Source organism: Astyanax mexicanus, chromosome 19 (assembly GCF_023375975.1).
Source record: "Astyanax mexicanus isolate ESR-SI-001 chromosome 19, AstMex3_surface, whole genome shotgun sequence".
Lineage (NCBI taxonomy): Eukaryota > Metazoa > Chordata > Actinopteri > Characiformes > Acestrorhamphidae > Astyanax > Astyanax mexicanus.
Window position 1 is genome coordinate 15,562,898 of NC_064426.1, and position 25,214 is coordinate 15,588,111.

The 25,214-nt window shown below is 39.2% G+C and overlaps 1 protein-coding gene and 1 long non-coding RNA gene across 3 annotated transcripts in view; one reads left to right on the forward strand and one right to left on the reverse strand.

Moving 5' to 3' along the window:
* Positions 1 to 25,214, reverse strand: part of LOC111189209 (uncharacterized) — a 219,195-nt gene that overhangs the window by 77,957 nt on the left and 116,024 nt on the right. Inside the window, exon 27 of the mRNA XM_049468276.1 lies at positions 24,363 to 24,418. Coding sequence (XP_049324233.1) covers positions 24,363 to 24,418 — 56 coding nt within the window. The remainder of the gene's footprint in view (positions 1 to 24,362; positions 24,419 to 25,214) is intronic.
* On the forward strand, positions 13,518 to 15,142 carry LOC125784340 (uncharacterized). 2 transcript variants are annotated; one of them, XR_007427084.1, is made up of 3 exons: positions 13,518 to 14,190; positions 14,694 to 14,832; positions 14,929 to 15,142. It is a non-coding gene; the product is annotated as an uncharacterized LOC125784340 (long non-coding RNA). The 2 variants fall into 2 exon arrangements; XR_007427083.1 differs by having other exon boundaries at positions 13,518 to 14,048; positions 14,148 to 14,190; positions 14,694 to 15,142.

Consider the following 25,214-nt stretch of genomic DNA (forward strand, 5'->3'; position numbering starts at 1 on the left):
AGCCAGATCAAAAAGCTTGTACATGTGGATTTAGTCCTGTACACAGAATAAAGGGATTGATTCAGGTATTTATAAAAAATTATGAAATTTAATTCAATGAAATGAATGATTATTATTATTATTAACAATAATAATAATAATAATGGTACTGTTTGTTTAGTAGTTTTCATTCTGTTAGGTATGCATGAAAATTATTCCATTGCGTGATAATTATAATTTTATACACTATTTATTATTTATATTTTGCAGGATTTTTCTACATGTAAAAATGTGGTCCTGCTCCTGCAACGCTTGGATTGATTAAACTTCTGCTCCCGTCAATAACAATTACATTCTCTTCCGCGCTGCAAGATATTCAGATGGGTGCGAGAGTGCAGACTTTCTGCCTGCATCTTCACTGCTGTTTTTTCTTCCTCCAGCTAGTTGGTGGCTCCCCACGGTGGTGACTAGTGGAAGTGCTAGTCGACTAATCAACTAGTTTATTCAACCCCTAAACCATATACATTTAAAGGTCTCATTCCATCGTTTTTAAACTAATTTAAAAATGTCTAGTTATGGTCTCTAGTAGTGTTGCACCGATACCGTATCGGTATCGGCGCCAATACTGGCACTTACACACAGTATCGGTATCGGTAATGCCCATCTGACCTTTCTGGGTTTGAAAGTAAACAATAGCAGGGTAAACAGCAAGAGCTACTGCAGTGTGCCTTTCTGCTCCAACAGCAAATGTAAACAAACAAATCTGAGGAACCTGCTAAGCGAGCCGAACGCTAACCGAGCTGAACCGAGCTAACGCTATGGAGCAGGATTACTCCTATATCAGTTTACACAATACAGATCTGAATACACGAGCCAGCTACCTAAATAACCATCCAAATAATTAATACTTACCAGAGTAACAGATACGACATTTACCAAAAATAACATATTTAAGATGCAATACATACCTGAACAACAGTCTAAACATACCATTCTGACCTGAAATAAGTCTAAATATGCAATACATAAAAACAGTTCTGTCTTCTGTCCAACAAGAAGCCTAAACTAAGCACATCAGATCCTCGACAGTAGCTACAGTAATTGTTAAAACAGAAAAGAACACATTAGCTAAACAGCTACTTGGCGTACAGTGACTGCTATCTATCTATGTTAGCTCGCTAGTTAGCTTAGCTAACCTAACTGGATTGGAAGCCTTGCTAATCTCCTGGTAGGTTTGACTGTCAGCTAAAATATTTTTGTAATGTTTAGGTGAGCAGCTATAATAAATGCGTCTAGATGATATACAGTATTTACAGCATCTATTAAAGACTGATGTTTAATACAGGGAGATTTTAAATAAATGACAGTTATTCATTCATTAAATTTCTCCAAACCTTTAATTAATTTGAATTGTACAGATTAAAATTATAATTTTTTTTAATCGCCTCACAGCACTACTTTTAATTATTCCCTACGGAAATCATAGACAATGATGGAAATGTTAAGGACAATATTACATTGTTCAAAATATCCAAATTTGATAAATATAAAGTGAATTACACATTCTTTTTGACCTAAATATTATTTTTAATCTTTTTAACACCCATTTTTTATTGAAATGTATTTAACACCCAAGATTTTATTGAAAAGATTGCTGTTCATATCATAAATCATTATATTTTTAGAACAATACAAAATATATAAGCTATTTATTTTGCATTAAAGTCCTTCTAACATGAATTTATAACTTGGGAATACAAATGTTCCTGTAATGGAAAAATAACATACAGCTCTCCCACGGAAGCTTTTATTAGATTATTTTAATAGATTTGTTACAGACAGTTTCATCTTGATTAACATTCATTCAGTCTATTATAGGGGAAACACGTAGCTCAGGCAGTTTAGCTGTGCATGTAGGCTAATTTACCTGCTAAGCTTGTGCTTGCTGACTGTTAACTAATCTAGCTAATAAACTAATAATGACCAATCTTGCCAACATACTGCATATTATGAGCTAGATTTTGCTAAATTTAGTTTTTCTCAAACCAAAACACACCTCACTTATAACTAGAAGAATTAAGAAACATACCTTTTTTGTCAGCAGAGGATAATCTGCACCCAGCTCCAGCTTTTGAACTGAACAGAAGATCATTGTGATCCTGGTCTTGTGTCATGAATATATAGACAGCAATAAAATTTGACACACAAAGTTGGTGGATACATAAAGCTGTGGTAATGTGGAGAATAAAATGTGGGTCACTAAAATCATGCAGGGCCAGAGTTCAAAGTTTTATTTGTTCATTTGTTACAGTTATAAAAAGTACTTTAACCTGGTACTGTTTGGTCACTAGAAAAATAAGATAAGGGCACATATATACAGGGCTGCACTGAGGCAGACTGGGATTCATTCACAAACTCAGCAGTGTTCATTTTGATTGTTATAAGGTATTGTTATTTGTGTTATTATTTTGATCATGTGTATATTGATATTGATAAAGCAGTAGTTCTAAGTTTAGTTACATCTAAATTATGCCAACATTATTTTTTTGTAACCAACTGAGCTACATAATAGACAGAGAAATAAAGCTATTACAGATTTATACTAACGGCACAGCTTTATTTTGCCAATACAGAATGGTCCCAAACTGGCACATATATGTTTTGCTTATCTGATTTGAATTTGGGCAGAACTGGCACAGCTCTACAACGAATTTCATTACATTTGGCCCAGATTTGACTCAGATCTCTGACTCGTTTTCGTATCTGGTCCAAATGTGGCACAGGCTCATTAATAGATCCAAAGCCCAGATCCAGCCCACCTTCTCTAAAAAATATATGGTCCAAAACCTACAGCCTTACTTGTAAACATGCTCTAATTAAGTTTACATTTTGACATGTACATCTTCCTTAAACCATTAAAAATACACTTCACATTAGGGTTGCATGTATGTATAAGACAAGCGTGTGATTGGGGAGAAGGTTGAGGGAATGGGTGATAGAGTGCGGTGTGTGTGTGTGTGTGTGTGTGGTGGAGAGAGAGAGAGGGCAGCTCGCTGCGTGTGTGTGTTGAGCCTGAGTGCTAGTTTAGCCTGTTAGCGTGTTAGCTCGCTAACCTGTTGTTATTTTGGCGTGGTTGCGGCCGACAGTTCCAGCAATAAAGCGAAAATATCTTTTTACTTGTGGTGTCAATCGATTAAAAAGTTAAATCCAATCAATCACAACAAAATCCTGTGATTAACTGTGATTAAATCACATTGCTTTTCTTCAGATCAGTGTGTTGGGCGGGGGTGGGGCAGATTACAGCGGAAGTAGGGGTCAAACTTGGTGCCTTAATTAACTTGCGTAAAAAAATAGTAACACGTTATTGATTCCAAATTAACAGCACATGTTAATGCTTTAACGTTGACAGCCCTAATTTTTACTGAGGAAAAAAATAACAAACAATGGGTCGGAAAGTTAATTTTAATATGATTACTGGATTGGAAATAACAATGCATTAGATTACTTGTTACAGAAAACAACAGTCAGATTCCCAAAAACTTTAGAAATGGCTTTTTAACCTTTTCCAGACTGATAGATCTCAATTACTTTCTTTCTCAGTTGTTACTGAATATTTTTTACACAGGGCCATGTAGGTTCGAATTTTTTTTCCTCCCTGATTGGCTTCTTTTTGTTAAAGGGTGGGACATTATCTATAAAAAGTCACTGGGTTGACTGTTTTGAGAACTACAACTCACATTACAGCCGGTGAGTGGTTCTCCTCTCGGGCTGCACCAATCACTACCATATGCCATTTTACAAACGGCACCCTGTGCAAGGCGTGTTACGATGCTCGTTGCTATTTTACACTGTGTAAACAGTTTATTTTCACACCTTAATATTAAGCATTAGAGTTTACCCAAAACCCACCAATGCTTAACTAAAAGAATTAAAATATGCCCTTTGAGCGTTTTGAGTAACGCAAGACATATTTTTATGACCTCACCATAGCAAAAACACACACTGACACTCCCTAAATCAAGCTGCACAGTTGACAGCTCTTATTTAGATCCCTAAAATAGGTCGATAGATGTGAGAAATCCAGCATAAAGGCCACAGTTCAAGCTCTCATCTCATGTGAATTATTACACTAAAATGTCAATGCACAAAGAAAACCACACCTTCACCCTATAAAACCTCACTTATTCTAAACCCTGCACTTTCCTTACTGGAACTGGAGCTGTGACTTCACGTCAAGCTCCACCCACCAAAACCTTTTCTCCCACTCACCTTATCACATTACATTAGAAATGATTCAACTACTTTATGCCTGCTCAATGTAAATGTCTACATGTGATAGTTTATGTATTGTGCTTGTAAATTTTTAAACAGTGCAGCCACCAAATTGTACTGTGGGTAGCTTTAAGTGTTTGTCTTGAAATGCTGTGTTCTTTTTCTCCCATGCATACTGCCCTCAAAATAACTCAATTTAAGATTTATCCAGAGTTCGTACGGGTGCTTGAAATCCTGGAAGATGCTTGAATTTTAACGTTCTGTTTTCCAGGCCTGGAAAGTGCTGGAATTTTAGAGAAAGTTCTTGAAAATGCTTGAAATTGTAACTGCATTTACTTTACAACAAATAACTAAGTCAACTAAATAAGTTCGCTTAAAGAAAAAATTACAGAGCGAAAAATAAAAAGGCTTCGCTCGCGCCTCCACGTATGTGTGACAAAGTCCGGTTCTTTCTCGTAATCCAAGAGGAGTTGGCTCACGAGGAACCGGCTCTGTTTGCCCCAGATGCAGCATAGTTTTACCTTGTGTTTTTTTTTTATACGGACAGCAGGAGAGTTAGCTAGCTATGCTAAAAGCCAAGCTTTGGATTGATCTAAATAATAATAGTAATAATCCGGGTTACACGTCCAATATACTATTAGGCTAAACCCAGCCCGGCACTGTTAACGCTGTGTCACCCTCCTTAAGCGAGCCGCGGTTGGCTCGACATAAGTGCCGTGAAACAAGCCGAACTCCAGCTGGAGATAGCTACGCTAAAAGCCAAAACCTGGGTTAACAGTGCTGGTGAGCAGCTCGTTCTAGGCACTAAAGCCGCGATACAAGCCCCTGAGATTGGCTCGTTTCAACCACTGAATCCGGGCAAACAGCCCCGGAGATTGGAGGACGCTGATGCTGCGTTAACAGTGGCGCACTCGGCTTAGCCTAGGTTTGGGGGTGGGGGGGTCTCCACGCTGTCTACTGCTCTCTGGTCCAATAAAGGTAATTTAAAAACCAGGACATTTCCTCACTTTCTGAAAAAAAACCCGGGACTCCCGGGACAGGACCTGAAATACGGACGTTTTATCACCCTATTTTAGCATAGCTAGCTAATTCTCCTGCTGTCTTTGTTTCTGAAGGCTGCTGGTAGTAGGCGGTCAGTCACAAAGTCAGGAGATATCAGCCAATAGCATTCGCTGAGGGAGGTGATCCTGTAAAGTGTGGAGAATTGTTTTGTGATATATTGAAAGGACACTGAATCGCAGTTTTGAGATATCACAGTTATCATTCATTTACTACAGCAGAAAGGTGCTGGAAATACTTAAAAATTGGTCTTGAATGTGCTTGAAAAGTGCTTGAATTTTACCTTGTAAAAGGTGTATGAACCCTGTTTATCAGTTCACAGCACTTTATTCCAAAATGAAGCTGGCTTGTCCAAATATGCTTTAGCTTTAGCATACCTCAACGACTCTGTTTGTGGCGTGTGCTCTAAAAAAGGCTTCTTCTGCATTACTTTCCCGTACAGCCTTTCCTTGTGCAAAGAGCACTGAATAGTTGAACGATGCACAGTGACTCCATCTGCAGCAAGATGATGATGTAGGTCTTTGGAACAGGGGCCTCATGTACTAAGACTTGCGTGAACTTCCTACTAAAATGTTGCGTACGCTCAGAACTGAAAAGTTCCGTACACACAAAAAAATCCAAATGGATCAAACTTTAAAATTAAGTGCAAGTGCACGAAAACATCACACCTGCCATGACTCCTCCCTAAATTATGCAGAGTATAATGTTATAATAATAATATGCTAGAGTATAACATGCCCATCGAGAAAGTGTTGCAAGACGTGTAATGTAGCCGATGTGTCATTTAATTATTACCTATGTTTTAAACGAATTATTCTGAGATGGAGAATGAATGCTTTCATTTAAATGCTTTAAATGAGTTGCTTACCAAGAAGACATCCGTCACGCAGTTAGCTTGTAATCTTATACCAACCATGCTCTTGGAAATCTGAAACAGTTTATAAGCCAGTCATCATCATGGGCCAAAAAAAACATAATGATCACAGAAAACTTGCTCTCAACGTATTTGGCCATTAGCAATATTTTCCAATAATGCCAACGCTGCCACCTCAAACAACTCCAGCGCAACATTTCATGCATGTTTATGTAATCTAGGCTAAGTGGAAACACGTTAAACGATTATTTCAGTAAGCCAATGAAATAGTCTTTTTAATTTACTGTTTAGTTGTCTAATTAGTTTACTTTATTTTACCCAATAATGGCTTACTACAATGTGTGAATAAAGGATATCTTAATTGTGTAATTTCAATGCATCGCCAAAGTGTCGCCAAATGACAAAAACACAATACATACATACAAAAAAACCACACGTATGGCTGAAACGAAAGTGCCGTGGGTAAACGCACTTTCTCATGTTCAGGTCAAATTTAGTACATCTGACTGTGAGCGTGAAATATGGCGTTCGCATTGTTTTTGTGCATATGCACTTTAGTACAATAGGCCCCTGGTCTGTGGTTTGACTATGACTGTTCTCACCATCCTTCTCCTCTGCTTACCTGAGATTTCTTCTTGGTCTGTCACGTCACTATGTTCCTCACAGTGGAAACTGACAGCTGAAATCTCTGAGAGAGCTTTTTGTATCCTTCCTCTAAACCATGATGTTGAACAACCTTTGTTTTCAGGTCATTTGAGAGCTGTGTATTCAGGCTCTAATGGTGTCACTCCTCAGAGAAGACGCAAAGAGGACAAAAACTTGCAATTGGCTCCTTAACTCTTTCTCATAATTGGATTCACCTGTGTATGTAGGTCAAGGTTCAATGAGCTTACCAAACAAATTTTGTCTTCCAATAATTAGAGCTAAAAGTATTTAAATCAATAAAAAGACAAGGGTGCCCAAATTTATTGACCTGCCTAATTTTGTTTAAATAATTATTTTACAATTTCTCTAAATCTTATAAACTTTATTTCACTTCTCAAATATCACTGTGTTCTTCTGCTATTTTATCTTTAACTGAAATTGCTGATCTGAACAACAAATTTATAATTGAATTACAAACTCCTAATAATTATTAAATTAACAGGGGTGCCCAAACCTTTTGACAAATATTGTATTGCCTAGCACTTCATACATACAATGTTAACCCACCTACATCCATCCATCGAACAGCATGGTTTCAGAAGTAGAGATGAGTGCTGAACTGTTCTTTGTGCAGTCCAGACCTTACCCAAATAGAAAAAAAAATGTGAATCATAAAATGGAAAAAAGACCCATCAGACATAAATGAGACAACATTTTTGATGTGCAGTTTAAAATAATTCTTCAACATCACTTTAAAAACCCATAAGTGGTTCTTCTGCAAAATCGACCAAAGAACCCCCTGTAGCACTTTTATGATTACTGACAGGTTAGCTGAAGAATTCAAATAATAATCCTCAGAGACACTAGAGAGAAATTCTGTGAGCTAGAAAAAAAAGCCCATTGGTCAGAGCTCTGGTTTGAGGGGGTAATCTGACAGGGGCAGTGACCAGATTGAGTTTGTAGTCCCCTTAAACTCACATTTGAATTCCACTTTACGGAAACTCAGAGAAAAATATTAGAAATAGTGGCAATACTTAATAGTGCCATAAAACTTAAATAGGGATCTACAGGTGTTGGACAATGAAACTGAAACACCTGGTTTTACATCACAATAATTTATTATCTCCATGGACAGTTCTGGTGGAAACAGGAGAATTGAGGTGCACATTGAATTGAATTCTGCCGTGATTTGGGCAGCTGTGGTTTTATGTTTTTCGTATACAATCCGGGTTAGCACCCGAACCTCCCTTTCAGACAACTTCCTCTTACGTCCACAGTTAATCCTGTTGGATGTAGTTCGTCCTTCTTGGTGGTATGCTGATATTACCCTGGATACCGTGGCTCTTGATACATCACAAAGATCAGGCTGCTCCATTTTAGCCATGAAACCTCACACTAAAATGACAGGTGTTTCAGTTTCATTGTCCAACCCCTGTATTTCTCTAATAGTATTAGTTTTAGTCAGTTGTTGAGCCTTAAAACAACTATCAAATGACCTGAACACAAAGATTGTTCAACATCATGGTTCAGGGAAAGGATACAAAAAGCTATTAGAGATTTCAGCTGTCAGTTTCCACTGTGAGGAACATAGTGAGGAAATGGTAATGGAAGAACCACAGACACAGTTCTAGTTAAGACCTGAAGTGACAGGTCAAGAAGATAAGCAGAGGAGAAGGATGATGAGAACAGTAAAAAAAATAAAAATAAATAAAGGAAACACTAAAATAACACTTACTAGATCTCTGTGAGTCAAATATTCCAGGTGGGATGCGTTGAAAACAAAATAACATAAAAATGATCAATGTAAATTAAAATTATTATCCCATGGATGTCTGGATTTGAAATCATACTCAAAATCTAAGTGGGAAATCAAATGACAGGCTGATCCAACTTCAGTGGAAATTTTCACAATGGGTCTGTGCATCTCATCCCGGTACCTAATGGCAGTCAGGGTACCTCTGGTGAGCACATGGAGGTCTATGCAGCCCCTTTCAAAGAAATGCCTTCCCACACCATTACTGACCCACTGCCAAACCGGTCATGCTGGAGGATGTTGCAGCAGCAGAACGTTCTCCACGGCGTCTCCAGACTCTGTCACGTCTGTCACATGTGCTCAGTGTGAACCTGCTCTCATCCGTGAATAGCATAGAGCAAAAGCACCAATGGCAAATCTGCCAAACCTGGTGTTCTCTGGCAAATGCTAACTGCCCTGCATGGTGTTGGACTGTGAGCACAAGCCCCACTTGTGGATGCCGGGCCCTCATACCACCCTCATGGAGTCTGTTTCTGACAGTTTGCACAGAAACATGGATATTAGTGGGCTGCTGGAGGTCATTATGCAGGGCTTTTGCACTGCTTCACCTGTCCCTCGCACAAAGAAGGAGGTAGCGGTCCTTCTGCTGGGTTGTGGCGCTCCTACGGCCTCCTCCATGTCTCCTGGTGTACTGGCCTGTCTCCTGGTATCTGCTCCACACTCTGGACACTGTGCTGACAGACACAGCAACCTTCTTGACACAGCTCGCATTGATGTGCCATCCTGGATGAGCTGCACTACCTGAGCAATTTCTGTGGGTTGTAGACACCGCCTCATGCTTCCTCTACGGTGATAGAACTGATAAAATGCAAAAGTGACCAAAAGATCAGCCAGAAAGGATGAGAACAGAGAAAAGGCCTGTGGTCACCAGCTGCAGAATCACTCCTTTAAAGGGGTTTTCTTGCTAATTGCCTCTCATTTATACCTGTTGTCTGTTCCATTATAAAAGCAATTCAGGGAAAGAATGTAAAGTGGCCAGCACATAATTGAATGAGGACTACATTCTCCATTTGATTGAGAAAAAAAAAAGGTTTCGTACATATACTTTAATATTATTCACGGAAATATCTGGGTTGTGATGACTATTAAAAGTATGTGATACAGTTTCACACATTAGCCTTTGTTTATCTTTTTTTTTTTGTACTTCCTGTTCCTGTCTTGTTTTCTAACCTGCATTTTTGTGTTTTTTCCCTGGTTTGTTTTCATCCTCAGGTGCACTTTAGGCACATGGCCCTGTTTTGTTGTCTCTGTCCTGTCCTGTCTGGTTTGTTGCCCACCCCCTTGTTATCTACATCAGGCGTTCCCTGTCTCTCTCAGAGTATATAGAACTCATTTGTACCAGTGTGATTTTGTGAATAGACCCTTTGTGAGCCTTGTGTTTTCAGGTTTGTTAATGTCCCTTGCCTGGCCATGATTGTTCTGTTCTTAGTCTATTAAGTATACTAGACGTATGTTATTTTTGTCACTATTTAATATAATTAAGTATATTTGTGTGAGCTGTCTGACTGAACATTAAAAATCTATTACAAATATGAATAAAATATAGATTTAAAATCACATTCATTTTGAGGATTCATACTTAAATTATATTAAATAGTGCCGAAAATAACATACGACTTGTATACTTAGTATGAATTTAGTGCAAATTTATATCATTTTAATCACAAATAAGTAGTAATTAAGTACATATTATTGGTTCCAAAATAACATAACTTGAGTATACTTCTTTTTTTTACAAGGGTAGTCTCCTGTTTAGTTTACTTTGTCCAGATTCTTTAGTCTTTATTTTTTACCTTAGTATTGATATCCTTACCTTGTTTCCTTAGTCATGTTTGATTATTTAGTTTTCTTAGTTTAGTTTTCTTAGTTTTGGTTATTTGGTATTGCGTTTACTGTACCAGTGATTACCTGCATTTACATCTGCCTTAATCATCTTTGACATGCACGATTGTATAAATTATCTTCCTATAGTAGCGGTGTCCAAACTTTTTTTGTTGGGGGCCAGAAGGAGAAATATATTTGAAGTCACGGGCCACAGACTCTGTAATAAAACAAATAATGAAATATACCACTTTAAATAATACTTTTTTTCCTGATTAGTTCATTTACTCACCATTTTACTTGACTAACTATCTTTATCTTTGACAGTGTTGTGTAAACTAAGATTTTTCAAATTGATGTTTAATTTCTCTCTTAATATTAAACTCCTTAATTACGGCAATTTTTAGACTCTTTGCCCCGTTTTTCAGCGCTAGAAAATCGCACCCTCTCCGCTTTTAGACTCTTTTGCCCCGTTTTTCTGCGCTAGAAATGCGCACCCTCTCCGCTTTTAGACTCTTTTGCCCCGTTTTCTTCCCTCTCCGACTCTTTGGCCCGTTTCTGACACCTAGCGTTCAAACTTTGAATCTCACATTATAAAAACCTGCTTAACAGCGGGCCAACTTTCATTCTATTTCTAAAATACCTCGCGGGCCGCTCCACAAAAGGAAACGGGCTGCAAATGGCCCGCGGGCCGTAGTTTGGACACCCCTGTCCTATAGGTAGTACAGAGGGCAGAACTTGTGTCAGCATGTGACTCACTGGGTGTTTTAGCAGAAGGAACAATAGAGGTAGCCTGTTATACAGACCACAGGAACTCTTACTTTACAGAGACATATACCCCAAAATGTTTGTGAAACTGCAGAAAACTGGGGGTAAGTGTCACAATACAAAATCATTTAATATGTGTGAGTTCCAGTTTCGAGTCAATTAAATCTTCAAAAGGGTAGATGTAGTCTAGTGGTTGTCACGGGCTTATCTTTAAACACTGTGTACAGCTGTTTTTCATACCTTGGTCCAGATGAATGAAGATGTTGAAGATGGAGGTAAGTAGGCCACAAGCAGGTAAGTAGCAGGCAGGCAGAGGGAGAGGGGAAGTGGCAGGCAGGCAGCAGCAGGGAGAAAGAAGGGTATAGGCAGCCAAACAGGTGCTACACAGTGAAGCAATCCAAATTGTTTGTTATCCAACTAATGCAAAGTAAACCAAATATAAAGACTCAACATAAAGTTTAAGTTTAAAGAATAAACTTAAGTATTTTTTTTCCAAGTTCAAAGGCTTCCAAATATTCAAGCTTAAAGCAGTAAAAAACTATATCACTACAATATATATCACTTTTTCTTTGTCTAACTGAGACTGGCTACTAAGTGAGAGGCAGCCATCTTTACCTGCTCAGGTGACCAAAAAACTGTGTCAAAATAAAAGTCCATGGCCTGAGGCCAGCAAACCAAAGTAAGTTAACCAAAATAAGAATTTAATCTAAGGAAACTAAAACTGGCTCCAACAATATGCCTTGTTAAACATGTTGCACTCTTACACTCTTAGGTGTCCCTGCTGTTTAGAGATTTAATTTCCCACAATTTATCTTCTTCTGTTCCTTCGGTCATGTATTCGCCTCCAACCACTGAACTAGCTCTTGTGTCAAGTCAATTGATTACTGAATTACCTATGGTATGTGTGTTTGAACAATTAGTATTTAGACATTAATTTGGTATTCTACTGATATTTCTGTTGTTCTTTTTAATAGAAATATGTTTTTTCTTTACTAATGGTAAATTAGGGTTTGGTAAACACCATTTTGCTAATAACTGATGAAAAAAGTTTAACAATGTTATGCATTACTTGATGATTTATTTGCATCATTCAAATAGTTAGTAAGCCAGTATAGCTGGCTTTTTTCTCAAATATGTTTATTTTTTGCAGCCCTTGACTTCACTTAATTTGTAGGTCAAAGTATTTTTAATGTTTTACCATATCTGGTTTGATTCATTTTTTTCTATTGTATTGGATACCTGTTTACTGTTAATAAGGCTTTTATATCTGCATGATTCTGACATTCACACAAAATATTCTGTAAAATATTGTACTTTCTGTTTATTTTTAGGTGGTGTGTTGCATGTGACTTGCCAACATTCAGTCATTTATAACTGCTCCCCTGCAATGGACCATGCTGATGCCCTCCTGTCCTTTCAGCACCACCCAAATGTTTACATTTCTGATGTAGCAGGCAGAACAGCAAGACGCGCCAACAACAGGACAGAGCATAAAGACGAAAGACTTATAAAGAATTATATTGGATGCTTTGGAAGTGGATAGCAGTGGAAGACTTGGTATTTGTGAAACAGGTTTGTATAACTGTCATTGGATTTTGTATTGTTTAAATATTAATTGGCAGCATATCCACTGAAAAATGAAGGGACAAATGTCATGTCCTTGTCCTGTCCCTTGTCAGCCTCCATGTTTTTTCCCTCCTTTGTTTGTGCTCAGAGCACATGGCTCTCACCTTGTCTCCGCCCATGTCTTTAGTGCTCCCACCTGTTTCAATTTGTAGCTCCGCCCCCTCATCAGTGATCTCAGGTGTTTCCCATTTCCATTGTGTGTATTTAAGCCCCTGTGTTTGAGCGTGTGGTTGTCTGGTCTTGTGTGTTTGTATGATGCCGTCAGGTTGCTGTTCCTTTGTTTTCTGTTTTGTAGATTATTCCGTGTCAATTCCAGTAGTCTTGTCTCTTCATGTATCTTGTTTTGAGTTTAGTTTTTGTTTGTTTGTTTACTTGTAAATAAATGTACCTGTGTTTACGTCTGCCTCACATTCTCCCTGCTGCTGCAAACCTGACAACAAACAAGAATATGGAAACAAATGAGTTGCCCCATGAAGAGAAAACCAAGAGCGGGAAACATTTTCCACTGGCCTTTTTCCAATTGACCAATCAAATGAGATATGCATCTTATTCTTCTTCTTATTCTTATAATTAAATCAAAAAGTAAGTTCCACAGTGTTGCATGTTTTAATATTATGTTTAGGAAAAAGTGCCCTGCCTCTTTGCAGGTAAAAAAGATGAGCATCTGACCATAGTAAGGACTACAAACTATCAGCCTTCATGATCGGAAGTGTTTGTGCCCCCCTGAACTGATGTTGTCAGGAATATGCAGGCAGGAAGACGTGGCGGCGGACGTAAAAGCAGGTAAGAAAGATATTTATTAAATAAGTAACAAAGAAACAAATAAAGAGCGAAGAAATAAACCAAAACAAACGAGAGAAAATAATATAAACAACGGGGAGGCAACAAACAAAAACAAGGAACTAAAACAAGAAATGAACAAGAAATAAACTAAACAAGGGAAAAATAAACAAGACATAATCAAGAAGATAAACACTGAACAAGAAGCTATGGCTAAGAACAAGAAGGAACGCAGAAACAACAAGGGAAGGTGCAAAGACCGACAGCAAACACTGACACAGGACGACTATTTAACACACACTGGAAGTGGAAACACCTGGGGCTAGGGGGCGGAGCTACAAATTAACACAGGTGGAAAACTAGTGCTACGAAGGACAGTCAACAGTGAGAATGCCATGGCTGACAGATAATGTAAGGGTTATTCTCAGAGACACATCATCATAACATAAATAATATTGAAGACATGATTGGGATTTATTCTGAGTTTCTTTGTTTTTCTCCCCTTTACAGGTTGTAGATGCAAGACTGTCAGTTGGTAGAAGGAGGGCAGAATGTAAGTTGGGTTTACTTAACTATTATTGCTGTAGTAAACTATGAAATTTTATAGAATTGAAAAATATATTAAATGTAATTTAATGCCAGGTCATCCTTATTCCCACCTTTGATTTCATACTCTGGTGGAGAGACTATTCAAGATGTGCATTTACAGGGGTTGGATAATGAAACTGAAACACCTGGACAGTTCTGGTGGAAACAGGAGAGTTGAGGTGCACATTGAATTCTGCCTTGGTTTAATGATTTTTGGATACAATCCGGGTTAGCACCCGAACATCCCTTTCAAACAGCTTCCTCTTGCGTCCACAGTTAATCCTGTTGGATGTGTGCAATTAATGAAGATTGACCACCAGGCTGGTCCAATTTAGCCATGAAACCTCCCAGACTAAAATGACAGGTGTTTCAGTTTCATTGTCCAACCCCTGTAAAATGCCTTAGGGTATTATGTGGTAATTAAACATGGGAATATTGACTTCATGCCTCAATTTCTGTCTCTTTCAGTAGTTCAGTAGTTTCAGTGCTTTTTGGGGAACAGTCAATCTCCATATTTTTGTAGGTTGTAAAGGAAAATACAAAAGTGCTTGTTTTCCGTGTTGTCAGACACATAACTCTAGAATCTGGAAATCACTTTATTCTGTGGGTGAGTGTATAAAGTAATTTGGAGAACAATTCTATTTGTTTTTTCTCAAGATGTGGCCCTTCTAACATTTTTTTCTTGTAACATTTGTTTGTTCAGGCCTTTGATGGTCAGACATTGGAAGTCAGACTGCATGATTCTCTTGGAACACGCACAACAAATAAGGACCAGTACATGGAATTGTTGTGATATATATTTTTTTCTAAAACATGACGAAACATTCTGTCTCCTCATCCATTTTGTTTCATGCCCTAAAGAAGGCCAAGATGGCCGCAACATGTTGGTGGCCTCAATGTTTTTTTTATTTACTTGCCATGACACAAAGTCTTTTTAAACAATAAAATCCTCCTGGTGTTGCTAACCATCGCCAAGAAAGTTATCCTCATGAACTGGAAAACCAAACATAATATCAGCATCAACCACTGGAAAAATCTGCTAACAGACTATCTCTCCCTAGAAACACTCTCACAACCAATCAGAACCACCGAATCAGACTCAGCCTGGACACCGCTAATTCAAATACTACAGTTAAAAAGATCAACAATAGCTAACAAAGAGCCCAGCTATACACATACACTCACATATACATACATGCACAAACACACACACACAAATTAAATTAATGGACCAAAAATCAGACAAAATCAGCACACACATTCATGTCTCTGTTTAGTCATCAAAACATATAGATAGACATAACAAATAGATAGATATACTTTTCTTTTTCTTTCTTTCTTTTTATTTATTTTTTTTGTTATTTTTTTTATTTATTTACTTTTTTCTTCCCACCTCTATCAGTCTTACTTTCAAACATTTTTTTCCTTTTTTTCTCTCCTGTTATATCATCTTCCCCCAATTATCCCCTTTTCTTCATCCCCCAGCACCCTCCCCCAAATCCTTGTAATTGTAATTCCCCTTAACTATACTCAAAAAAGAAAAAAAAACACTCAACAAAAACAGAAACTAGTAACTGTTGTAATGTGTAAATAATCAAAGAAATAAACAATAAAGTGGGGGGGGGGGGGGGGGGCGAGCCAAAAAAAAAGAAAAGTAAAGGCTTTTTAATCATTTTTTTCACAACAAAGTGCCTTTGTCTTATTTTTTTTCATACTTTATATTTTTCCCTGCTTCAAAAGAGCACTTGTTGAAGAGATTGACCGGGCTGAGTGAACGCTGTATGTGTCTGGCTGCCTGTGCTTTCCAGTATTATTTTTGTTATTTTTTTTCTTTTTGGTCAATACACTTCTCGGTCTACTCACACATCTGCTCTAAAATTCAGGTTTGCCAGTTTTACATCTGTTTGCACTTGTTTGCGTCGCCTTGTCGCCCTTTTATCAACCGGCGGCAGGTTTACACCGTGGCTGAACTCCTGCAGCTTTGCTCTCATCACCTGGAGCCCCCGCCAGCGGTGCACCCGGACATCTCTTTTCTGCCTCGCCCCAGATAAATCCATCGGGGAACTCGTCAGAATCTCCATTTCGACAGCTCTACGGCAATCCAATCATTCTGGTCCACCACCCGCCGCCCTCCCAGAAATACCAGCCGGCGTGCTAAACACAGCGTGCTAGTTAGCTTGGCTAGATCAGCTAATACTACTGCCAAACGCAGCTCCACCACTGTCAACTTTGGTCTCCTCAACATCCGCTCGCTTCCGAGCAAGGGACATCTCATTCAAGATTGCCTCACTGACCGTAAGTTAGACTTTCTCTGTCTAACAGAAACCTGGCAACAACCTAATGACTTTTCACAACTCAACTCCACTCCTCCTGGGTTTTGTTTACCTTTGTTAACCACGCAGCGTCAGTCGCGAAAGGAGGTCTCATGGTAACACACTAGTGTCACTTCCATTTTCTGCCACTAGATGGCAGTAATATCTTCTGCTTGGCTGATGTATATGAGACAAGAAGGGATTTGAAAGGTGGAGGGAGCAAGAGGTTAAAGGAAGACATTTATTCTCATTGTGTGCAAGAGTGACTGATGCAGTATCCTGTAAAAGAGGAGGGTGGAAAAGGAAGGATGAAGTCGTTATTTCTAGATTAAGACTAGGCCACACTTATCTTAATAGTACTCTATTCCTCCTAGGAAAGCATCAAGATGGACTATGTCCAGATTGCAGTCAGCCTGAGACAGTGGACCATGTTTTAATTGCCTGTGGTAAATATAGTAGAGAAAGATTAGAACTTATCTCAGAGCTTAAAAACGTGGGCATGGTAGAAATATCAATGAAATATATTTTAGACAGACATGCTCATCTGGGAAGAGAAAGCATTGTTTTTTTTTTTTTATATTTGACAGACACTGGGCTTATTAAGAGGATTTAGGGTGATGCTTTAGGGAAACTGTAGGTGGCAGCAGTGCAACAAATTGGATGCCAGCTGCCATAAAATGCCAGAGAAGAAGAAGAAGAAAGGTGGAGGGAAACTATTGTTTGCTGCCTTTGTTCCTTCAATTGACCCCTTTATTGAGATATCTCAGGATTTCTTGCTCAATGTAAGAACAATACAGTTTTATAAATATGGTTTTGTGTTGTACAGTAAATTAAAGTGATTTAGATTTTGTAAATATGATGTTTTCTGGATTATATGTTGATGTTTTACACAGAAGGGGATTTATGTGTTGCCAAAGCTTTCTGGTGTATCATGGACTCAAAGAAGAGCTTTCCCTGTGGATTCTGTTATCATTCCTGGAAATAACTAAAATAACTAAAATATTTTGACTAAGATGCAATCAATGGACTATCGGTGAGCTCCATCCATGTTAAAGCTTTATACCTGGAAACATTCTGCAAGGACTGTGCTTATTGAATTCTATTGGAAAGTCTAATGGGGACTGGGGTGACCAATACGGGTCTGTAAATGTGCTTTGTTGCTGCTGCTGTTTTTTTTTTTTCTTTATGTCTTTACTGACACAATTTGTAAATATATAATTCACTGTTGACTATAATACACAGTTTTGTGTGCAATCTTAGACTGTTTTTCTATTTCTCCTAGGCAAGTAAGTGGGTTTTCCACCCTTACATTTAACAGAGTCTCATTTTAATGAAGACCGTTACATCACGATAATTCACCACAAGGATTGGAAAGTCCTCTCTGTGTCTGTGCCCACTTACCCTTCACTGGAGTGTTTAGCATGTGAACTGCCTGGATCTTCTCCTACCATCATCGCTACAGCCTACCGTCCTCCTAAGCCACACAAGGACTTTCTAACGGATTTTGCCTCTCTACTTACCCATCTGTCTACCTAATGTAATATTGATGGGGGATTTCAATATACACATGGACTGCAGTAATCTTCCTCTCACCAAAGATTTCTCCTACCCACACAAGAGGACATACGCTGGACCTAATTTGTTGTTCCGGTCTCATCCCCACAAACTGTGCAGCTGATGATCTCCATGTAACTGAAAACTGAAAAAATAAGCCATCATCTCATTTAGGAATATTAAAGACATTAATATGGATGTCCTCACCTCTAGCCTCAACTGTATTCTGAACCTGGACAATTCATCCTCACCTGATGAACCCGCTGCTCACTATAACAACAGCCTAACTGATATTCTGAACTCTCTTGCCCCAGTGAAAACCCGCTCTGTTTCCTTCTCTCGTTCTGCCCCCTGGTATACCCCTGAACTGCGGCTATTGAAAGCTAAAACTCGACAACTCAAGTACTCTATAGAAAATCTGGTCTTACTATCCATAAAGAAATGCACAAAACTCACACACTACATTATAGGGATGCAATTGTTCAAGCAAAATCGTTGTACTACTCTGGTCTACTCAGCGCTAATGAAGGGAACAATAAAATACTATTTTCCTTAGTTAAAGGACCACTATGTAACTAATTTTCAGTAGTAAATGATAAAATGATCAGGATGTATCATCAAATATTAAGGAAACAGGTTGAGTGAAAGTACTTGCAGCTCTTGTCAGCAGTACATTCCTATTTTAAATGTGCAGGTCATCCCGGGTTTTGTTTTTGTTTTATCCTCTGACTCCTCCTGCTGCTCGTTCCCCAACACTAACTCCACCCCCGAGGTTGCCAGCCGTAACACTACACTACAGCGATCTGTGCAGCAGCAGAGGAGCTTAGCTAGCAGGGCTGGTTCAGTTAAACCTCAGCTGCTACACAACTTAAAAAGCCTCAGCATGTCTCAATAAAGCTCAGTGACCAAAGAAGGAATATATACAAAAGTAAATATTGGCAGTGACTTCGAACGGTGGAGACTTAGAGCTCAAATAAACTACAAGACCGGCTCAGAGCTGCTACTTTTCTCCTGAACAGGTAAGCTAACTGGCTAGCTAATTCAGTGAGGTACTTTATTCCCACCACTAGATGTGCTTACTAGGGACGGGCTGTCTCTCACGCGGGGTTCACCGAGTGGGGGGGATCACTTACCGAGCGTGGAGTTCACTCGCCGGGCGGGGGGCTCCCGGGTGATAGAGGAGTTTAGAATTGCTGTATTTCTCCTCTTGCTCGTAATCTAATCTCTTTATGTAGATTGTGTAGATTCAGCCTGCTGAATTTTGCAACCCGAGTAACCTTCGTGGCTGGGGAGGGGTGGGCAGAGCAGACTACGCTCTGTGGTGTTTTGAAATTGGACTGCTGTAGCCATTTCACACACTCACTCTGAGGTCTTACATAATGTACCTTTCACAAATTTCTCCAACCCACAGCCTCCTTCCACTCTCACTTCTATTCAACTGACATCTGTAACTCTTTAATGATGTTCTTCAGTGAGAAAATGTGTAAAATACACCAAGACATCTGTCCCAATCTTCTCCCTCTCTCTTTCTTTGACCTCCTTCACAGTCACTCTCTCTTTCTCTGTACCTCCTTCACACGGTCACTCTCTCTTTCTCTGTACCTCCTTCACACAGTAACTATCTCTCTTTTGTTTTCCTGGATACATCTGTCACCTCATATCTTATTATTAAATCAAAACCTTCTACATGTCCTCTTGATCCTCTCCCTACAGTTAAATTCTGTCTTTCCTCTCTGCTCCCCCTCATAACTGCCATCATTCACTCTTCGAAACAGCAGCCATTACACCCATTCTGAAAAAACCTGGCTTAGTTCCCAATAATTTTAATAACCTCCGCCCCCTTTCAAACCTCCCCTTTATCTACAAAATACTTGTTCCATACCTATTTATCCCAAAACTACCTTTACTACGAACAATTCCAATCTGGTTTTCGCCCCCTCCACAGCACAGAAACTGCTCTTATTAAGATCACAACTTACCTTCTTATTCCTGCAGATTCTGGCTTACTTTCAATTCTTAGTCTTCTTGATCTGAGCGCAGCATTTGACCCTATTTCTCACACTATCCTTCTTAATAGACTCTCTTCCATAGGCATTAACCATATCACACTTGATTGGTTCCATTCACGTCTCTCGGGCCGAACTCAGTTTATTCGACTCAAATCCTTCAGATCTCAGTCTTCCCCTGTTCTATCCGGTGTGCCCCAGGGTTCTGTGCTGGGGCCCCTCCTTTTCATCAGTAACCTTCTGCCCCTCGGCAACATATTTCGCACATTTAATATTAATTTTCACTGCTATGCAGATGATACCCAGCTCTACCTATCCAGTAAACCAAGTACTTTGAAATAAAACCCTGGTTCACCTCTAACTTCCTAAAACTCAATAGTGATATGACTGATTTGTTGCTCTTTGGTTCAAAATCCCTTCTATCTAAAGTTGACAGTTTCTCTATCCAAATTTACAACTCCCTAGTCTCCCCCTCACCTCAGGTTAAGAGTCTTGGGGTGAATCCCATTTCTCCCCTTGGCCCTACCCCTTACCCCTACCCCTTCTTTTCGAGTGTAATCCTTCCCCTTGGAACGGAGTTACAAGGGGAAGGGATAAAATCCTACCCCTAGGAATTGGGACAACCCTTCAAGCACCCGGTACGTCATCAGGAGTGACATACAATGACGTTTGTCAATGAACAATAAATACATAAATAAATAGCACTGATTTATGACCAGGCTACTAGCGGTGGTGTGTAGGTGACCCTGCTGGGCTGATGTGATGATAGCAGTGGAGCGCTAAAGTTCAGTAGCCTAGCTGCTGGTTAACTAGTTAACTTTAGGGCATTGTATGTGTTCAGAAAGGGGGCAGGAGGTGCAGAAATTAATTAATATTGTCCATTCCTTAATTCCTCTGTGATGGGGAGCTGAAATTAGCTCTGATTATTTTTTATTTGATTTATTTTTTCCGTTCTGCCTTAAATGCGGTAGCGCCTGCCGTCTGTTGCACCATTTAAGGTGGAACGGGAAGGTTAGCTAGCTAGCTAGCTAGCTACCGAAACGAACTACTAGCAAACTTTTTATGCTTGTTATGAAGAATTCAGCCATAAAACAAGTTAATATAGTGCTAATCGTAATTTTTAACACGGAAAATAGTTACATTTGTGGGTTTCTTTGGTCGCTTGTTCCGCCATCTTGCCAGTCATTCTCATACCCCTCGGTACGAAGTGTGGGTCTGGAAAATCTCTGTTTGAAGGGCTAACTAGCCCTACCCCTTACCCCTACCACTTCATCCTAACAGGAATCGGGACACCCCTACCCCTTGACGTGCACGCGCAAAACAGAGGGGTAGGGGTAAGGGGTAGGGCCAAGGGGAGAAATGGGATTCACCCTTGGTGTCATCCTAGATAGTCGTTCAGCAACTCCACTGGCTTCCTGTTAAATATAGAATTCATTTCAAAATTCTTCTTTATGCATTCAAGGCCATCTTGTTGCCCCCCCCCCATATCTTTTCAATATTGCATCTTCTTCCCGCTCCCTCAGATCCTCCTCTTCCACTCATCTCTCAGTGCTTTCAGCTGCTCTGCTCCCAAACTCTGGAACTCCCTCTCGACATCCGTAACATCAATTCTCTTCCTCTTTTTAAATCAAAACTCACCTGTTCCAACTAGCCAAAAATCTGTAATTTTATACTCTGTAACATAGAAAACAGATGCCCTCCTGGTTCCCCAACCACACGGAAGCCTATTAGTCAAAAGGTTCAGTTTATTTAACATATTGTAAAGAATACAAGGCTTAAATCAAAGGGGAGACAACAGTTATGGATGAAAGAGAAAATAATAAACAAAACAGATTAAGAAAACTAACTTACCCAACAAAGAAAAGTAAATGAAATACAAATCTCTAACCTAACTTCCTAATTAAACAAACCAAGAGAAAACATAGAAAAGTAAACTCTTTCTCCTACTGAGAGAACTTGTAGGAATAAACTTATTTTCTCCCCACTGAGAGACCAGAAACCACAGTGTTCACACCAAAGAACAAGATTTTACCATCAGCTTAGTTCTAACACTTTAACAGGCTACAAACTTTGAATAGACCATGCGGCAGGGAATCAGGAACGCACAGGAGCCATGGTCGAGGCCAAGCACCACCCTGGCACTTCCTGTTCCTGTTCTCTTTTATGCTTGGTTCCCCCTGGTGGTGACCAACCAGTTTGATTAAATGGCATCAAGCAGCAACCTGCAGTAACAAAGCACACTCAAACAAAAAAGAACAATGATCAGCAATTATGACCTATAGGGTCGTAACAACTCTAATGTCTCCTGTGTTTTTTTTTTTGGGGGGGTGGGGGGTGGGAGGGGGGGGGGGCAGGTTCAGTCTTTGAACTGGCGTGCGAGCCGCTGTGCTGTACTTCAACTGTCAGTGAGGCACAACAAAAGGAACGGCACAGCGATATCACGGCTATAACTCCTACTGCCAAAGTGTCAATATTTTTTATGGCCACTATTAACAATGTCTAGCACTGCCTTAACTCTCTTGGGCATTGAGTTCACTACAGGTGCTACTGGAATCCTTCTCCTCGTCTCCATAATATTTTATATACATTTTTTTTTTTAGAATTAATCTTTTGCAACACAAATTTTTCTTTGCGTTTTGCGTTCCTTTTTTCTTTTTGCAATACTTTCCCTCCTTTGCATTCCTCTGTTCTATTTCCCAGTCTATTTTGACCCCTTTTTGACGTGGGGGCGTGGGGAGAGGAGAGGGGCGTGGCCAATATGGAAAGGCGGGTTATAGAGGATCGCGTCATCAGCTGGAGCCTCTGCTTTCATATGTAATGCTTCAGGCCGGCCAGTTCAAACTTTGTGTTTTTTCTTTTTATTGAGAGCGTTTGCGCAGCGTTGTGTTTTAATGGGGTTTTTCACTGTTAAAATCCACCATCTACAGAAGGCCGCGTGTAACTGTAGCAAGCCCGCTGGAGAAAAAGAAGAATTTAACAACTGAAAACAACAATGTTATATAATTCAGTAATTAGTAATTAGTATATATAAAATAAATTATAAGCATTAACTTATGAACTATAACTAGTTAGCGTCCATCAGGGCGGCCGGTTGAACTGGCCAGCCTGAAGCATTACATATGAAAGCAGAGGCTCCAGCTGATGATGCGATCCTTTATAACCTGCTTTTCCATATTGGCCACGCCCCTCTCCTCTCCCCTCGACCCCATCTCAAAAAGGGGTCAAAATAGACTCGCAAATAGAACGAGTAACACAAAGGAGGAAAAGTATTGCAAAAAGAATAAAGTAACACAAAACGCAAAGAAAAATTTGCAAAAGATTCATTCTAAAAACACTTTTTACAAGTGAAAAAATGTAACTTATGTTTTCTTCTTTGTTTCCTATATAAGTTTTGTTTTCTCTTCACCATTAAAGACCCCAATTTCACTACATACTCTTGCGGGTCTTGGTCCGATTGTTATGATCTGCACCCGAATGCGATTGCTGTTTTCACTCCTGCTTAATCAAACCGCACAAAGGGTACAAATGAACTTGAATTTGTTTTAACCAGAACAAATGTGCTGTAGTGCTGTTGTGAAAACGCCCTTAAACATGCACTGTGGTGCAGTCTCGTTTCAGAGTTGATGAATCAGCTGATTTCTGTTGAGCTCTCTTTTACCTCACATGCTCTCTTTAGTTCTAATTCTGTGTCTCTTTGATGTAATGATGTGTGAATGAGCAGGTGAAACTTTCAGCTGAAGAGTTTACTAGTATGGTATCCCCATGTCCTTCATATCTCTTTATATATCACCATGACTGCACAGGTAACCAGCAAATACTTTTATAGCCAGAAAAAAGATCTTGAAACCAACCAGACACACTGTTTTTCTTTTTTTTTAATGAATAGATACATAGCTTTCCAGGAATGGGAGAAAAAGAACACTGACGCCATTCATTATAATATTTTGCCCTTTCCCCACTCAGAAAAAAACTACTACTATTTTTTACTTTAAAGGAAAAAACTAATCTAAACAAGTAACACCAGCATCTTCACTATGATTGCAGTCGTGTCTTCCAAATCCATTATGACGGCACTCTGTGAGGGAGCTTTCATTTCCAGCACATTTAATATTATCCAGAAAGATGGGGCCAGTTCCCTCAGCAAAATTATCTCTGCTGTGGACACTGAGAGCTCTGCCACATCTTATCTGTCTGCACACCACTGCAGCATCATTTATGTCCCAGTCATCATCACACACTGTTCCCCACTGGCCTTTATAATAAACCTCCACTCTACCAGAGCAGCTTCCAGTTCCACCGACGAGTCGCACATCGAAAACAGCTATAAAAAAGAGAACATATTTACAGTGTAAGCAAAAACTAGTTTACTAGTTAGACTTTCTCATAGTAGAATAAAAACATCTTGTAGTCTAAAAGTACTTATTTGACTTTGACACGTTTCTATTTAAAATGTCAGGACCTTATATCCTACATGTAATCAGGCTGGTGTATAAAAAACACATTATATTCAGTCATTTTCTGTTTTTGTATCAATATGAAATATGTTATGCTAAAAAAGGACTTTCCAGTTCAATATGCTTCACTAAGAACAGTGAAATTACATTACATTACATTTCATTAGGCAGACGCTTTTGTCCAAAGCGACTTACAATAATGAAGTACAAAAGTAATAGGAATTAAGATAATCCGTTTTTTTAGGGCTTAAAGGAGGTCGAAGGGAAATAAAGGGATAGAGAAGTGAAGGAGGGGAAGAAGGAAACGGGGTTAGAAGTAGTTAGTGTGTTAGAGGTGTTAGGAGAGTAAGTGCTCTTTGAAGAGCTCTGTCTTCAGGAGTTTATTAAAGATAGTGAGAGATTCTCCTGATCTGGTAGTAGAAGGTAGTTAGTTAGAGGTGTTAGGAGAGTAAGTGCTCTTTGAAGAGCTCTGTCTTCAGGAGTTTATTAAAGATAGTGAGAGATTCTTCTGATCCGGTAGTGGAAGGTAGTTTGTTCCACCATTGGGGAACTCTGTATGAGAACAGTCTGGATTGCTTTGTGTGAGTGTTAGCCAGGGTAATGTCATGTATTTAGGATCTCTCAAAAGTACATATGTACATATATGTTGCTATATGTTACTTT